The sequence below is a fragment of the Anomaloglossus baeobatrachus genome, chromosome 10 (genome assembly GCF_048569485.1).
Source record: "Anomaloglossus baeobatrachus isolate aAnoBae1 chromosome 10, aAnoBae1.hap1, whole genome shotgun sequence".
Classification (NCBI taxonomy): Eukaryota; Metazoa; Chordata; class Amphibia; order Anura; family Aromobatidae; genus Anomaloglossus; species Anomaloglossus baeobatrachus.
In genome coordinates, this window is record NC_134362.1 from 69822230 (window position 1) to 69838565 (window position 16336).

At 49.8% G+C, this 16336-nt stretch overlaps 1 protein-coding gene across 2 annotated transcripts in view; it reads left to right on the plus strand.

Annotated features, from left to right (window-relative positions):
• The first annotated feature begins 5685 nt into the window (after positions 1-5685).
• The window catches only part of LOC142255416 (cathepsin D-like), a 61288-nt gene continuing 50637 nt past the window's right edge, over positions 5686-16336 (plus strand). The window contains exon 1 of one of the 2 annotated variants that reach the window (XM_075327023.1): positions 5686-5845. In XM_075327023.1, the coding sequence (XP_075183138.1) occupies positions 5760-5845 (86 nt within the window). In that variant the 5' untranslated portion in view covers positions 5686-5759. Of the gene's footprint in view, positions 5846-5866; positions 6019-16336 lie in introns of those variants that run through there. The other variant, XM_075327024.1, reaches the window with a different exon arrangement.

The following is a 16336-nucleotide window of genomic DNA, read 5'->3' on the forward strand; positions in this document are numbered from 1 at the left end:
CATGGGGGATGTATATTGCATCTCGATACGCACTACATGCACGTCATCGATGTCCTGTGCGCGGATAGGGATTCCCACATCTGCTAGGGGTTAATTTACCCTATTGACTGAGTGGCTGATTCAGGCATTGATAGTACCAGAGATCCTTACCTTTTACTTGAGGTGCATTGTGTGCTTGTCAGCTGCAATTCTGGTACACGCTGCATTGTGTGCCACTACACTACTAGTGCTCCCAAGTCACTCTATCCACGGCAATTTTGCTGCCCTACTTGTTTGCACTTTATCTCTCCCCTCTTTTTTACACTGTGTGTGGTTTTTATTATATATTGTATCTAATAAAGCTGTACTTTTAAATCTACTATTTGGAATATGACTCCATTCTTTTTGATTATTTTATTACTCAAGTGACTGCAACAATTTCAGAACAGTAGAAAAAAAATATTTGTTTCACCATCTTATGAGCCCCTGTTCTTGTTCTCTCCATGGCGAGTTGACAATTTCATAAACACCATTTTGGGACACAAAGTTTTGGGGGAAATTGACAGTAAAAAATCAATACCCCACCCCCCTCTTCCCCCCAAGTCTGTCATTTTTCTTTCTCTTGGTTGTACGGATAAATCGGTGACAGATATAACAAAGGGCCAGAATTGCATTTTTTTATTCTCTCTCTCTCTCTCTCTCTCTATCTATCTATATATATAAAATGTATACATATATTTATTAAATTAATATCATTATTTTATTTTTTTTTTTAAATTTTAAACTAGGATGATTTACATTTTTATATTTTATCATTTTTAATATATTGTAAAAGAGGGACTTTTTTTGTTGATTTTCACCTTACTTTTTTAGTCTCACCTAGGGGACTTCTCATCATACTGTAGTACCACAACACTCAGCATGCACTTTTAGAAAAATATAGGACTACAAGTGTCAGCAAGTCTTGTTATACGAGTTTCTCATCATTCTGTAATACTACAACACTCAGCATGGACATCTGGGAAAGTATAGAAGTAGCATGCTCCGTCGTCAAGTTTTTCATTGTGCTGTGGTCTATAATGAAATTGATGTTGCCCCTTATGATACCCATCCCATAGTAGGAATAGATGTCCTCCATGGAGGCCCATGCCTCATGATGGGGAAGGGAGGCGATGAGTATCGGTGAATAACCATTTAATTGATGCTGTTATTGACAGTGGCATCAAATGGTTAAACAGCAGTGATCGGCGCTCTGGTTGCTGCTGTTGGGGCAGATAATGTTCACCTGAGGTTTTCTCATTTTGTCTGCCAAAATACTTCTTCCACTTAAGACGTCTAGCGAAAAGATTTAAGTCTTTAATCGCTGTGAATTCATCGAAATCGGAAGTGGGGACAAAGGACAAACCTCTATCCAGAACTCGTTGTTCAGTATCGCTGAGGGGTCTAGAGGACAAATTTATTTCCACCCTGACAATGACTATGACTGTCCCCCTAGGATAGTAGCCCGTTTGATATGGGGTCTATGGTTATATGTCCCTTCTCTCCCCCCCCCTCCCGCCCGGTTAACTTCCCTTTGGCGTGGTATATCATTGATCCCTGGAGGATAGATGGGGTTTTTTCTCCATCTTTGGATATTGTAGTGAGTCCCGCCCCATTGATGTAACCCCCCTCCCTTCTCGTCCTCTCTCCCCCCCCCCCCTCCCCCTCCTCTCTCTCATTATATTTGGACACTTTTTATGACTATCTTTGGCCTACCCCTTTGTTTTTAATTATCTGCTGTGTGTAGTCTGACCATTGCCACTATGTTTGTATACCGGCACGCCCATGGACTTGATCCTACGTGCCCACTATTGTTTGATTGGTCCGCGGCTAGTATACAGGACGCTCATATTACTATGGGCGTATCCTGTTTCATTTTGAATACAGTATATAGCTTGCGCTCCACATACCCGGATGTTGCCACATCGGGTATTAGCCGTGACGCTTTTGTGGCGACGCGGCGATTGATGATGAGTCACTTCCGGTTTGAAGGCATGCTGGGAGTGAACGTCATCGACGGTGATCGATGCCGCGTCACTTCCGGCCCGGAAGCATTCTGGGAGTGAACGTCACCGATGACGTACCCATTTGCGCATGCGCCGTGCTATTTATGGAGCGTCCTGTGGACGCCAAGCGCGGCATTTATAAACTTTGGGTCCGATCTGTACGCCACGATGCGGTGAGTGTTGGGAACCTATGGGCTAGACACATATGGCCTGACTGACGGCCCTAGGGCTTATCCTATATATTTTTTTTCACAGTGACCTGGGCATCTTTTGATAGTCATCCGGTGAAGATACCGTTTGACTGCACTTCCCCACTGGAACTCCCCTGATGATCTGTCTTTGAAACGTTGGGAGTGGGCACGGTGACTATATGCCTGTTCTGGTTGAGGCCTCAGAGGGATCTAGATACGCTGTTGAAACAGCCCCCTGCCTGAACCTCTAACCTATGCTTTTTGCCCGTGGAATCTCCGGACCTGGTAAGACCGTTCCCACTTGGGGTGGGATTTATGAAATATACGGCTCATAATGGTCTAGGAGGTTTTCCTTTGTTTTTTTGATACACACAGACTTACAGTTTCCCTTGGATGGGGTTCTGACTGTTGGTTCTTGGTGTGTCTATGCTTCAGGTGGTGACCAGTAACTATAAGTTTGGAGTCTCCTACCGTGGTACCATTCTGAGGCAAAGTACTTTGGGCCTTCTATTTTTAGCCCAATTTTAGTCTGGGTGGATTTGTGCCACCTATGTTTCTAACCTGTGAGCTTATGCTCACTTTTATCCGCATATATATTAAAAGTTATATTTTAGGTTTAGTCCTTATTCTCTAATTCTGATCCAGCTAATTTGGTCAATTACTGTGGATCTATTGTTTTGGTATACTGCGATTTACCTGATTTTCAGATACACAACCTGTCATTTTCCCCTGCAGTAAAATATGAGTTTTGCTTGTGGATTTTCCCCATAGACCCTGAATGAGATGAGAAAAGTCTGCAGATAATAGACACGTAATCCGCATGACTTTTTCAATAAAGTTTTGTCAAAGCCAAACACAAGGAAGAAACAAAAATGTAAAATCCTTCTCTGGTCACCAGAATAGAAAGATTTTTCTCTTGTTTACTGCTCATCGCATTGGTTACCGACCACAGTCTTTCTCAGAGACTCTGTAAAGGCAGCTCTGAAGCTGGTGGATGGCTGGAGCGCCCGGTAAGGTGCTGATCTCAGTTGGCTCTAGTGCCCCTGCCTCCTCAGATGCTGCACAGGCAAAAGGGTCTCAGTTTGGGCCACTAGCGTAAAGGAGTTACTAGTTCAAACAGGAGGCGGGGGGGGGGGGGGGGGGACACACACCTGATGATGAAACAACCCCTATAATTGACATTTAAAATGCACACTGTAGTCTAGGGCTGTTCACTTGAGCCGAGATTTCTGGCAGCAAGGCTCTCCGAAAACTCATGGGTAGATGGAGTTGGGGACTTGGGACATTGTAGTGCAAATACGGACTATAAAATACTGATGCTGCTCATAGGGAGCACTCCCAGGTTGGCTGGGACATACAGGGCTTGTGCCCAGGGTGGCAGGTGGGCCTTTAATAAGGCCTCTGCCATATTCCCATGGTTACAGGCTAAAGCTGCAAAATGAATCTGTGAATGAAATTTTTAGCAGTAAGGTACTATGGAGTTTATGTACGATATGAAGCCAACACAAGGACACAACTGCGCTGGTATGAATTGAGATGGTGGCTGACAGGCACTAAACTACACCTGAACCCGTTTTTTGGTACATTTTGGGACCTTTTTTAGGAAGTTGCAATACCTAATAAATAATTCTTTATTTTTATATAGCGCTAACATATTCCGCAGCACTTTACATACATCAGGAACACTGTCCCCATTGGGGCTCACAATCTAAATTCCCTATCGGTATGTTTTTGGATTCTGGGAGGAAACCAGAGTGCCTGGAGGAAACCCACACAAACACGGGGAGAACATACAAACTCCTTGCAGATGGTGTCTTTGGTGGGATTTGAACCCAGGACCCCAGCGCTGCAAGACTGTAGTGCTAACCACTGAGCCACCAACCCTATTAGAACAGACACAAGGGATGTAGCAGTGCTGGGATTGTTGATTATTAGTAGCAGATGTCAGGACAGCTTTAAATTTCTCCCTGCCTGTGAAAAAGCTCTCCCTATATCAGACACCGCACTAACATACCGTATGCAGCACTAATAAGAGGATTTTCTTTGGTGTACAGGTGGATCTCTCTCACCTAACAAGGCACTGCACTGTCACTGGCCCTATAGCTGCTTTTGCATTCACTGTTTTGCAGCCTGGCAATTTATGGAGCGGACTACTGGCTTCAGTCCTTAGAAGGACTATTTTAGGAGTTTGCAGCATGATTGCTATCACCTACAAGGCACTGCACTGTCACTGGCCCTATAGCTGCTTCTGCAGTCACTGTTTTGCTGCCTGGCGATTTATGCAGCTGATAGCAGATACTGACTACTGGCTTCAGTCCTTACAAGGACTATTTAGGATTTTGCTGCAGGAACACTATCTCATACAAGGCACTACACTGTCCCCATAGCTGGTTCTACGATTTCTTCAGCTGCTAGCAGCGACTGGACACTGTATTCAGCCCTTACAAGAACTGTTTATTAGTTGGATCTACGAACACTCTCCCGCACACAGTAGTCTATCACCACCACCAGCTCCCTATGAATGCGTGCACAAAATGGCTGCTGCCTTAGGCTACTTTCACACATCCGGTTTGAGCAGTGCGGCTCAATCTGGCTGTGAAACCTATGCAATGGATGTGGCGAAAACACCGCATCCTTTGCGTAAGTTTTTACATGCGGCCCGTCCGTTTTTTTCCGGTTGCGGCACGCTACTGAGCATGCGCAGTGAAAGAAACCGCATGCGGCGGCCGGATGCGTTTTTTTCCGCATCGCGCCGCATCCGGCGTCCATAGGCATGCATTGAAAAATGCGCAGCGGCGCAATGTGTTTTTTTTGCTGGAGCAAAAAACGTTCCAGGCAACGTTCCATTCGGCCGCGGCATCGTCTAAATCTGCCGCATGTGGCAAAAACCGGACCGAACGCAAGCCCATGCGGCACAATACGGCACTAATGTAAGTCTATGCAAAAAAAACGCAACCGGCGGCAAAAAAAACGGTTGTGGTTTTTCTGCAGAACGCCAGATTGTGCCGCAGAGCAAAAACCAGATGTGTGAAAGTAGCCTTATATAGCCCCTATGACGCTGTGCGGCTAAGTCAATTGCAGTAACACCACATCAAAGATGGCTGCAGCGTTACTGTGAGGGAAAGCAATGTCAGATGTGTTCATTGGCTATAAAAGAGGCGCCAGGAAGTCCAGAGATTAAAATGAAAGTATCGAAGCGAAAACCCTATTAGCCGTCCTGATAACATTCTCCCGAGAGCAGAAGCGGCCGGTAACGAGCGCCCCACGGCCCCGTGGGTGTGTCAAAGCTTTTCCCCAGGGAAATTGAAGCTCATGATTAATCCCCAGCTCTCCTCACACCCCATAGGGCGCATGGCTGCGGGTGCAGAGAGCCTGCTGCTGACACATTATGTAGGGAGGGTTTCCGGCCACCAGAGAGCACAACGCGGTAAACACATCAGCCGGTCAGGTGACGGGCGGGTCAGGTGATCGGTCACGTGGTATAAGAGGGCGGGGAGTGGCCACCAGCAGCTGAGCTCTTCTGGTCGGTGCGCAGTAGTGGAGGATGATCGCTGCCGTCATGGAGTCGCTGATCGTGTGGACGCTGCTTCTCTGTTCTCTGGTTACACAGCCTGGGGCTGCGCTCGTCAGGTGAAAGGGATAATCACTACAACGCCCAGCATGCCACCTACAGTCCTGAAGCTGGGAGTTGTAGTCATGGTTGGCCTTAGCTATGTGCGACCTCTGCAGTCGCTTCCCCCTGCAGATCATTCTTGTACCTGAGGCTTGGTGACTGCTTGGACCCGTCCATAGTGTACAGGAAGGTTTGTAGTCATTGGTGGATGTGTGATCTGTTGCCATAGTGATTGGTGGAGAGGAATCCCCCTCTAAGCAACTCTGCAGCCTGTCCTGGTGTATGGGGGAACCTGGTCCTCACCATGCTCTGCTCACTGCCCATCCACATGCATTACTGTATTTTATGTTTCTTAGAAACCTGGAAAATTGTCCATACACACAGGCCAGACTGTGCAACTGATTTCTTGTTAATCTGTGATGATAGGAGTTTTCTGGTCTTGCAGTATATTTCTGCAGGGGAGTCTTGACAGTGCACACGGCGAGTCCTGATAGCGTGCCCATCCACACTGACCTGACCTCCACAAAATGACCAGGTTGAGGTGGTGTATGGGTTTTTATTAAAAGAAGCATATCGCTGCCTGCTGGAGCTGCTGATGAGGGGATTCGTGACAGTGTGCCCATCCACATCGGCCCGGCCCCCACAATCTGACCAGCCGCAAGCTGAGGGTGGTGTATGGGTTGTGAGCATTGAAAAGCATGACTGTACATAACTGCCTGCTGGTAACGGGAATCCTAACAGTGTGTCTATCACACAGCGACTGCAGAAATGACTTCAAGCCTGGAAAATCCTTCTGTATGGAGACACTACTGTATGTTGTTATCTGTAGCTTTTGAGATGCACCACTGTGTAGGGCATATATATATATATATATATATATATATATATATATATATATATATATATATATATATATATATATATTATATATATATATATATATATATATATATATATACTAGAAGGTGGCCCGATTCTACGCATCGGGTATTCTAGAATTTACGTATTGTGTAGTTCATGTATGATTTTTGTTATATATATAGATGTTGTTGTGTGTAGTTACCAAGTGTTTGTGTAGGGCGCTGTACATGTTCTGAGTGTCGCGGGGGGTGAGAGCGGTGTTGTATGTGTGTTGCGTGTGTTGCGTTGTTTGTGGAACGCTGTGTGTCTGTAGCGTTTGTGTGTGTGTGTTGTGCGGTTTGTGTGGGTGTGGTGTGTTTTGGGGGGAGGTATGTTTTGAGCAATGTGTGTGTTGTGCAGTATGTGCGTATATTTGTGTGTGCAGCGTTGTCTGTGTGTGTGGGTGTCTGTGTAGGGCGTTGTTTGTGATTCCTAGTGTGTGTGTGTTGTGCAGTGCGCGTGTGTGTGTGTGTTGGGGGGAGGTGTGCACCTCCCATCGTGCTCCATCCCCCATGCTGCGCACCCCCCATCGTGCTGCATCCCCCATGCTGCGCACTCCCAAACGTGCTCCATCCGCCATGCTGCGCACTCCCAAACGTGGTCCATCCGCCATGCTGCGCACTCCCAAACGTGCTCCATCCGCCATACTGCGCACTCCCCATCGTGCTGCATCCCCCATGCTGCGCACTCCCCATCGTGCTCCATCCGCCATGCTGCGCACTCCCCATCGTGCTCTATCCGCCATGCTGCACACTCCCAAACGTGCTCCATCCGCCATGCTGCGCACTCCCAAACGTGCTCCATCCGCCATGCTGCGCACTCCCAAACGTGCTCCATCCGCCATACTGCGCACTCCCCATCGTGCTCTATCCGCCATGCTGCACACTCCCAAACGTGCTCCATCCGCCATGCTGCGCACTCCCAAACGTGCTCCACCCGCCATGCTGCGCACTCCCAAACGTGCTCCACCCGCCATGCTGCGCACTCCCAAACGTGCTCCACCCGCCATGCTGCGCACTCCCAAACGTGGTCCATCCGCCATGCTGCGCACTCCCAAACGTGGTCCATCCGCCATGCTGCGCACTCCCAAACGTGGTCCATCCGCCATGCTGCGCACTCCCAAACGTGCTCCAGCCGCCATGCTGCGCACTCCCAAACGTGCTCCATCCGGCATGCTGCGCACTCCCAAACGTGCTCCATCCGCCATGCTGCGCACTCCCAAACGTGCTCCATCCGCCATGCTGCGCACTTCCAAACGTGCTCCATCCGCCATGCTGCGCACTCCCAAACGTGCTCCATCCGCCATGCTGCGCGCTCCCAAACGTGGTCCATCCGCCATGCTGCGCACTCCCAAACGTGCTGCATCCGCCATGCTGCGCACTCCGAAACGTGCTCCATCCGCCATACTGCGCACTCCCAAACGTGCTCCATCCGCCATACTGCGCACTCCCCATCGTGCACCATCCGGCATGCTGCGCACTCCCAAACGTGCTCCATCCGTCATGCTGCGCACTCCCAAACGTGCTCCATCCGTCATGCTGCGCACTCCCAAACGTGCTCCATCCGCCATGCTGCGCACTCCCAAACGTGCTCCATCCGCCATGCTGCGCACCCCCCATCATGCTCCATCCGCTTAGGAGTGCGCAGCATGCCGGATGGTGCACGATGGGGAGTGCGCAGTATGGCGGATGGAGCACGTTTGGGAGTGCGCAGCATGGCGGATGGAGCACGTTTGGGAGTGCGCAGCATGGCGGATGGAGCACGTTTGGGAGTGCGCAGCATGGCGGATGGACCACGTTTGGGAGTGCGCAGCATGGCGGATGGACCACGTTTGGGAGTGCGCAGCATGGCGGATGGACCACGTTTGGGAGTGCGCAGCATGGGGGATGCAGCACGATGGGGAGTGCGCAGTATGGCGGATGGAGCACGTTTGCTCAGCCTCTCTCCTTCCAGCCTCCCTCAGCATCAGCCCCCCCCTCCCAGCCTTCCCCAAGATCAGCCTCTCTGCTCCCAGCCTCCTCCAGCACGCCGTGCTCCTCTGCCGACACTCACACACACAACCGATCGCATCCACTCACACACACAACCGATCGCATCCACTCACACACACACCCGATCGCATCCACTCACACACACACCCGATCGCATCCACTCACACACACACCCGATCGCATCCACTCACACACACACCCGATCGCATACACTCACACACACCCGATCGCATACACTCACACACACCCGATCGCATACACTCACACACACAGACACTGACGATATTGCACATACGCGCTGATACTCACAACATCCGGGGATATCACATGCTTCTGGCCATGTGATCCTCCGTCAGGTCCTGGAAGCTCACAGCACAATATCGCCGCCGAGAAGCAAGCGATATCCCAGGATGTTGTGAGTATGTGGATGCGATGTGATGTGTGTATGTGAGTGAGTGTGATCTGATTTGTGTGTGTGTGTGTGCTGTTATGTTATGTATGTTCTGCAGCTGCAGGACCTTGATGTGTGGATGCGATGTGATGTGTGTGTGAGTGTGAGCCGGTGTACACTGGTAACTATGATACACATCGGGTAACTAAGGGACCTTAGTTACCCGATGTGTATAATGGTTACCAGCTTTCACGGCCTCCGTTAAGATCCCAGCATCGCAAGGTTATGTCTGGCGCTGCCGGGATCCTGACGGAGCCGGTGTAGAAGCAAGCGATATCCCAGCATGTTGTGATGTGTGAGGTGTGTGTGAGAGTGAGTGTGAGAGTGAGTGTGATCTGATGTGTGTGTGTACTCACCTGGGAATCGGAGCCCCGTGTCAGTTGGGCCACAGCGAGCGTGCATTGCGTGAGGGGGCGGGGCCTGCAGAGAGCCGGGGCGAGAGGCCAATCCGTGTGGGGGGGCGGGGCCATGGCGAGCCCAGCGGCCAATCAGCTTTGTGTCACCGTAAGGACACAATTTCGGAGCATGACAGACAGACAGACAGACAGACAGACAGACAGACAGACAGACAGACAGACAGACAGACAGACAGACAGACAGACAGACTCAGACAGACTCAGACAGACTCAGACAGACTCAGACAGACTCAGACAGACTCAGACAGACTCAGACAGACTCAGACAGACTCAGACAGACTCAGACAGACTCAGACAGACTCAGACAGACAGACACAGACAGACAGACTCAGACAGACAGACACAGACAGACAGACTCAGACAGACAGACACAGACAGACAGACACAGACAGACAGACACAGACAGACAGACACAGACAGACACAGACAGACACAGACAGACACAGACAGACACAGACAGACACAGACAGACACAGACAGACACAGACAGACACAGACAGACACAGACAGACAGACACAGACAGACAGACACAGACAGACACAGACAGACACAGACAGACAGACACAGACAGACACAGACAGACACAGACAGACACAGACAGACACAGACAGACACAGACAGACACAGACAGACACAGACAGACACAGACAGACACAGACAGACACAGACAGACACAGACAGACACAGACAGACACAGACACAGACACAGACACAGACACAGACACAGACACAGACACAGACACAGACACAGACACAGACACAGACAGACAGACACAGACAGACACAGACAGACAGACACAGACAGACAGACACAGACAGACAGACACAGACAGACAGACAGACAGACACAGACAGACAGACACAGACAGACAGACACAGACAGACAGACACAGACAGACAGACACAGACAGACAGACACAGACAGACAGACACAGACAGACAGACACAGACAGACAGACACAGACAGACAGACAGACACAGACAGACACAGACAGACACAGACAGACACAGACAGACACAGACAGACACAGACAGACACAGACAGACACAGACAGACACAGACAGACACAGACAGACACAGACAGACACAGACAGACACAGACACAGACACAGACAGACACAGACACAGACACAGACACAGACACAGACACAGACACAGACACAGACACAGACAGACAGACACAGACAGACAGACACAGACAGACAGACACAGACAGACAGACACAGACAGACAGACACAGACAGACAGACACAGACAGACAGACACAGACAGACAGACACAGACAGACAGACACAGACAGACAGACACAGACAGACAGACACAGACAGACAGACACAGACAGACACAGACAGACAGACACAGACAGACAGACACAGACAGACAGACAGACACAGACAGACACAGACAGACAGACACAGACAGACAGACACAGACAGACAGACAGACAGACAGACACAGACAGACAGACACAGACAGACACAGACAGACAGACACAGACAGACAGACACAGACAGACACAGACAGACAGACACAGACAGACAGACACAGACAGACAGACAGACAGACACAGACAGACAGACACAGACAGACAGACACAGACAGACAGACACAGACAGACAGACACAGACAGACAGACACAGACAGACACAGACAGACAGACAGACAGACACAGACAGACACAGACAGACACAGACAGACAGACACAGACAGACACAGACAGACACAGACAGACACAGACAGACACAGACAGACACAGACAGACAGACACAGACAGACAGACAGACAGACAGACACAGACAGACAGACACAGACAGACACAGACAGACAGACACAGACAGACAGACACAGACAGACACAGACAGACAGACACAGACAGACAGACACAGACAGACAGACAGACAGACACAGACAGACAGACACAGACAGACAGACACAGACAGACAGACACAGACAGACAGACACAGACAGACAGACACAGACAGACACAGACAGACAGACAGACAGACACAGACAGACACAGACAGACACAGACAGACAGACACAGACAGACACAGACAGACACAGACAGACACAGACAGACACAGACAGACACAGACAGACACAGACAGACACAGACAGACACAGACAGACACAGACAGACACAGACAGACACAGACAGACACAGACAGACACAGACAGACACAGACAGACACAGACAGACACAGACAGACACAGACAGACACAGACAGACACAGACAGACACAGACAGACACAGACAGACACAGACAGACACAGACAGACACAGACAGACAGACACAGACAGACACAGACAGACAGACACAGACAGACACAGACAGACAGACACAGACAGACAGACACAGACAGACAGACACAGACAGACAGACACAGACAGACAGACACAGACAGACAGACACAGACAGACAGACACAGACAGACACAGACAGACAGACACAGACAGACAGACACAGACAGACAGACACAGACAGACACAGACAGACAGACACAGACAGACAGACACAGACAGACAGACACAGACAGACACAGACAGACAGACACAGACAGACAGACACAGACAGACAGACAGACAGACACAGACAGACACAGACAGACACAGACAGACACAGACAGACACAGACAGACAGACACAGACAGACACAGACAGACACAGACACACAGACACAGACACAGACACAGACACAGACACAGACACAGACACAGACACAGACACAGACACAGACACAGACACAGACAGACACAGACAGACACAGACAGACACAGACAGACACAGACAGACACAGACAGACACAGACAGACACAGACAGACAGACAGACAGACAGACAGACACAGACAGACAGACAGACAGACAGACACAGACAGACACAGACAGACAGACACAGACAGACAGACACAGACAGACAGACACAGACAGACAGACACAGACAGACAGACACAGACAGACAGACACAGACAGACACAGACAGACAGACACAGACAGACACAGACAGACAGACACAGACAGACAGACACAGAGACAGACACAGACAGACAGACACAGACAGACACAGACAGACACAGACAGACACAGACAGACACAGACAGACACAGACAGACACAGACAGACACAGACAGACACAGACAGACACAGACAGACACAGACAGACACAGACAGACACAGACAGACAGACACAGACACAGACACAGACACAGACACAGACACAGACACAGACACAGACACAGACACAGACACAGACAGACACAGACAGACACAGACAGACACAGACAGACACAGACAGACACAGACAGACAGACAGACAGACAGACAGACACAGACAGACAGACAGACACAGACAGACACAGACAGACAGACACAGACAGACACAGACAGACAGACACAGACAGACAGACACAGACAGACAGACACAGACAGACAGACACAGACAGACAGACACAGACAGACACAGACAGACACAGACAGACAGACACAGACAGACACAGACAGACACAGACAGACACAGACAGACACAGACAGACACAGACAGACACAGACAGACAGACACAGACAGACACAGACAGACACAGACAGACACAGACAGACACAGACAGACACAGACAGACACAGACAGACACAGACAGACACAGACAGACACAGACAGACACAGACAGACACAGACAGACACAGACAGACACAGACAGACACAGACAGACACAGACAGACACAGACAGACAGACACAGACAGACAGACACAGACAGACACAGACAGACACAGACAGACACAGACAGACACAGACAGACACAGACAGACACAGACAGACACAGACAGACACAGACAGACACAGACAGACAGACACAGACAGACACAGACAGACAGACACAGACAGACAGACACAGACAGACAGACACAGACAGACAGACACAGACAGACAGACACAGACAGACACAGACAGACACAGACAGACAGACACAGACAGACACAGACAGACACAGACAGACACAGACAGACACAGACAGACACAGACAGACACAGACAGACAGACACAGACAGACACAGACAGACACAGACAGACACAGACAGACACAGACAGACACAGACAGACACAGACAGACACAGACAGACACAGACAGACACAGACAGACACAGACAGACACAGACAGACACAGACAGACACAGACAGACACAGACAGACAGACACAGACAGACAGACACAGACAGACACAGACAGACACAGACAGACACAGACAGACACAGACAGACACAGACAGACACAGACAGACACAGACAGACACAGACAGACACAGACAGACACAGACAGACACAGACAGACACAGACAGACACAGACAGACAGACACAGACAGACACAGACAGACAGACACAGACAGACACAGACAGACACAGACAGACACAGACAGACACAGACAGACACAGACAGACACAGACAGACACAGACAGACACAGACAGACAGACACAGACAGACAGACACAGACAGACAGACACAGACAGACAGACACAGACACAGACAGACACAGACAGACACAGACAGACACAGACAGACACAGACAGACAGACACAGACAGACACAGACAGACACAGACAGACACAGACAGACACAGACAGACAGACACAGACAGACAGACACAGACAGACAGACAGACAGACACAGACAGACACAGACAGACACAGACAGACACAGACAGACACAGACAGACACAGACAGACACAGACAGACACAGACAGACACAGACAGACACAGACAGACACAGACAGACACAGACAGACACAGACAGACACAGACAGACACAGACAGACAGACACAGACAGACACAGACAGACACAGACAGACAGACACAGACAGACAGACACAGACAGACAGACAGACACAGACAGACAGACACAGACAGACAGACACAGACAGACAGACACAGACAGACAGACACAGACAGACAGACAGACAGACACAGACAGACAGACACAGACAGACAGACACAGACAGACAGACACAGACAGACAGACAGACAGACACAGACAGACAGACACAGACAGACACAGACAGACAGACACAGACAGACAGACACAGACAGACACAGACACAGACAGACACAGACAGACAGACACAGACAGACACAGACAGACACAGACAGACACAGACAGACAGACACAGACAGACAGACACAGACAGACACAGACAGACAGACACAGACAGACAGACACAGACAGACACAGACAGACACAGACAGACACAGACAGACACAGACAGACAGACACAGACAGACACAGACAGACACAGACAGACACAGACAGACACAGACAGACACAGACAGACACAGACAGACACAGACAGACACAGACAGACACAGACAGACACAGACAGACACAGACAGACACAGACAGACACAGACAGACACAGACAGACACAGACAGACACAGACAGACACAGACAGACACAGACAGACACAGACAGACACAGACAGACACAGACAGACACAGACAGACACAGACAGACACAGACAGACACAGACAGACACAGACAGACACAGACAGACACAGACAGACACAGACAGACAGACAGACACAGACAGACACAGACAGACAGACACAGACAGACACAGACAGACACAGACAGACACAGACAGACACAGACAGACACAGACAGACACAGACAGACAGACACAGACAGACACAGACAGACAGACACAGACAGACAGACACAGACACAGACAGACAGACACAGACAGACAGACACAGACACAGACAGACACAGACAGACACAGACAGACACAGACAGACACAGACAGACACAGACAGACACAGACAGACACAGACAGACACAGACAGACACAGACAGACACAGACAGACACAGACAGACAGACACAGACAGACAGACAGACAGACACAGACAGACAGACACAGACAGACAGACACAGACAGACACAGACAGACAGACACAGACAGACAGACACAGACAGACAGACACAGACAGACAGACACAGACAGACAGACAGACAGACACAGACAGACAGACACAGACAGACAGACACAGACAGACAGACACAGACAGACAGACACAGACAGACAGACAGACAGACACAGACAGACACAGACAGACAGACACAGACAGACAGACACAGACAGACAGACAGACAGACACAGACAGACACAGACAGACAGACAGACAGACACAGACAGACACAGACAGACACAGACAGACACAGACAGACACAGACAGACACAGACAGACACAGACAGACACAGACAGACAGACACAGACAGACACAGACAGACACAGACAGACAGACAGACAGACACAGACAGACACAGACAGACACAGACAGACACAGACAGACACAGACAGACACAGACAGACACAGACAGACAGACACAGACAGACACAGACAGACAGACAGACAGACACAGACAGACACAGACAGACACAGACAGACACAGACAGACACAGACAGACACAGACAGACACAGACAGACACAGACAGACACAGACAGACACAGACAGACACAGACAGACACAGACAGACACAGACAGACACAGACAGACACAGACAGACACAGACAGACACAGACAGACACAGACAGACAGACAGACAGACACAGACAGACAGACACAGACAGACAGACAGACAGACACAGACAGACACAGACAGACACAGACAGACACAGACAGACACAGACAGACACAGACAGACACAGACAGACACAGACAGACACAGACAGACACAGACAGACACAGACAGAC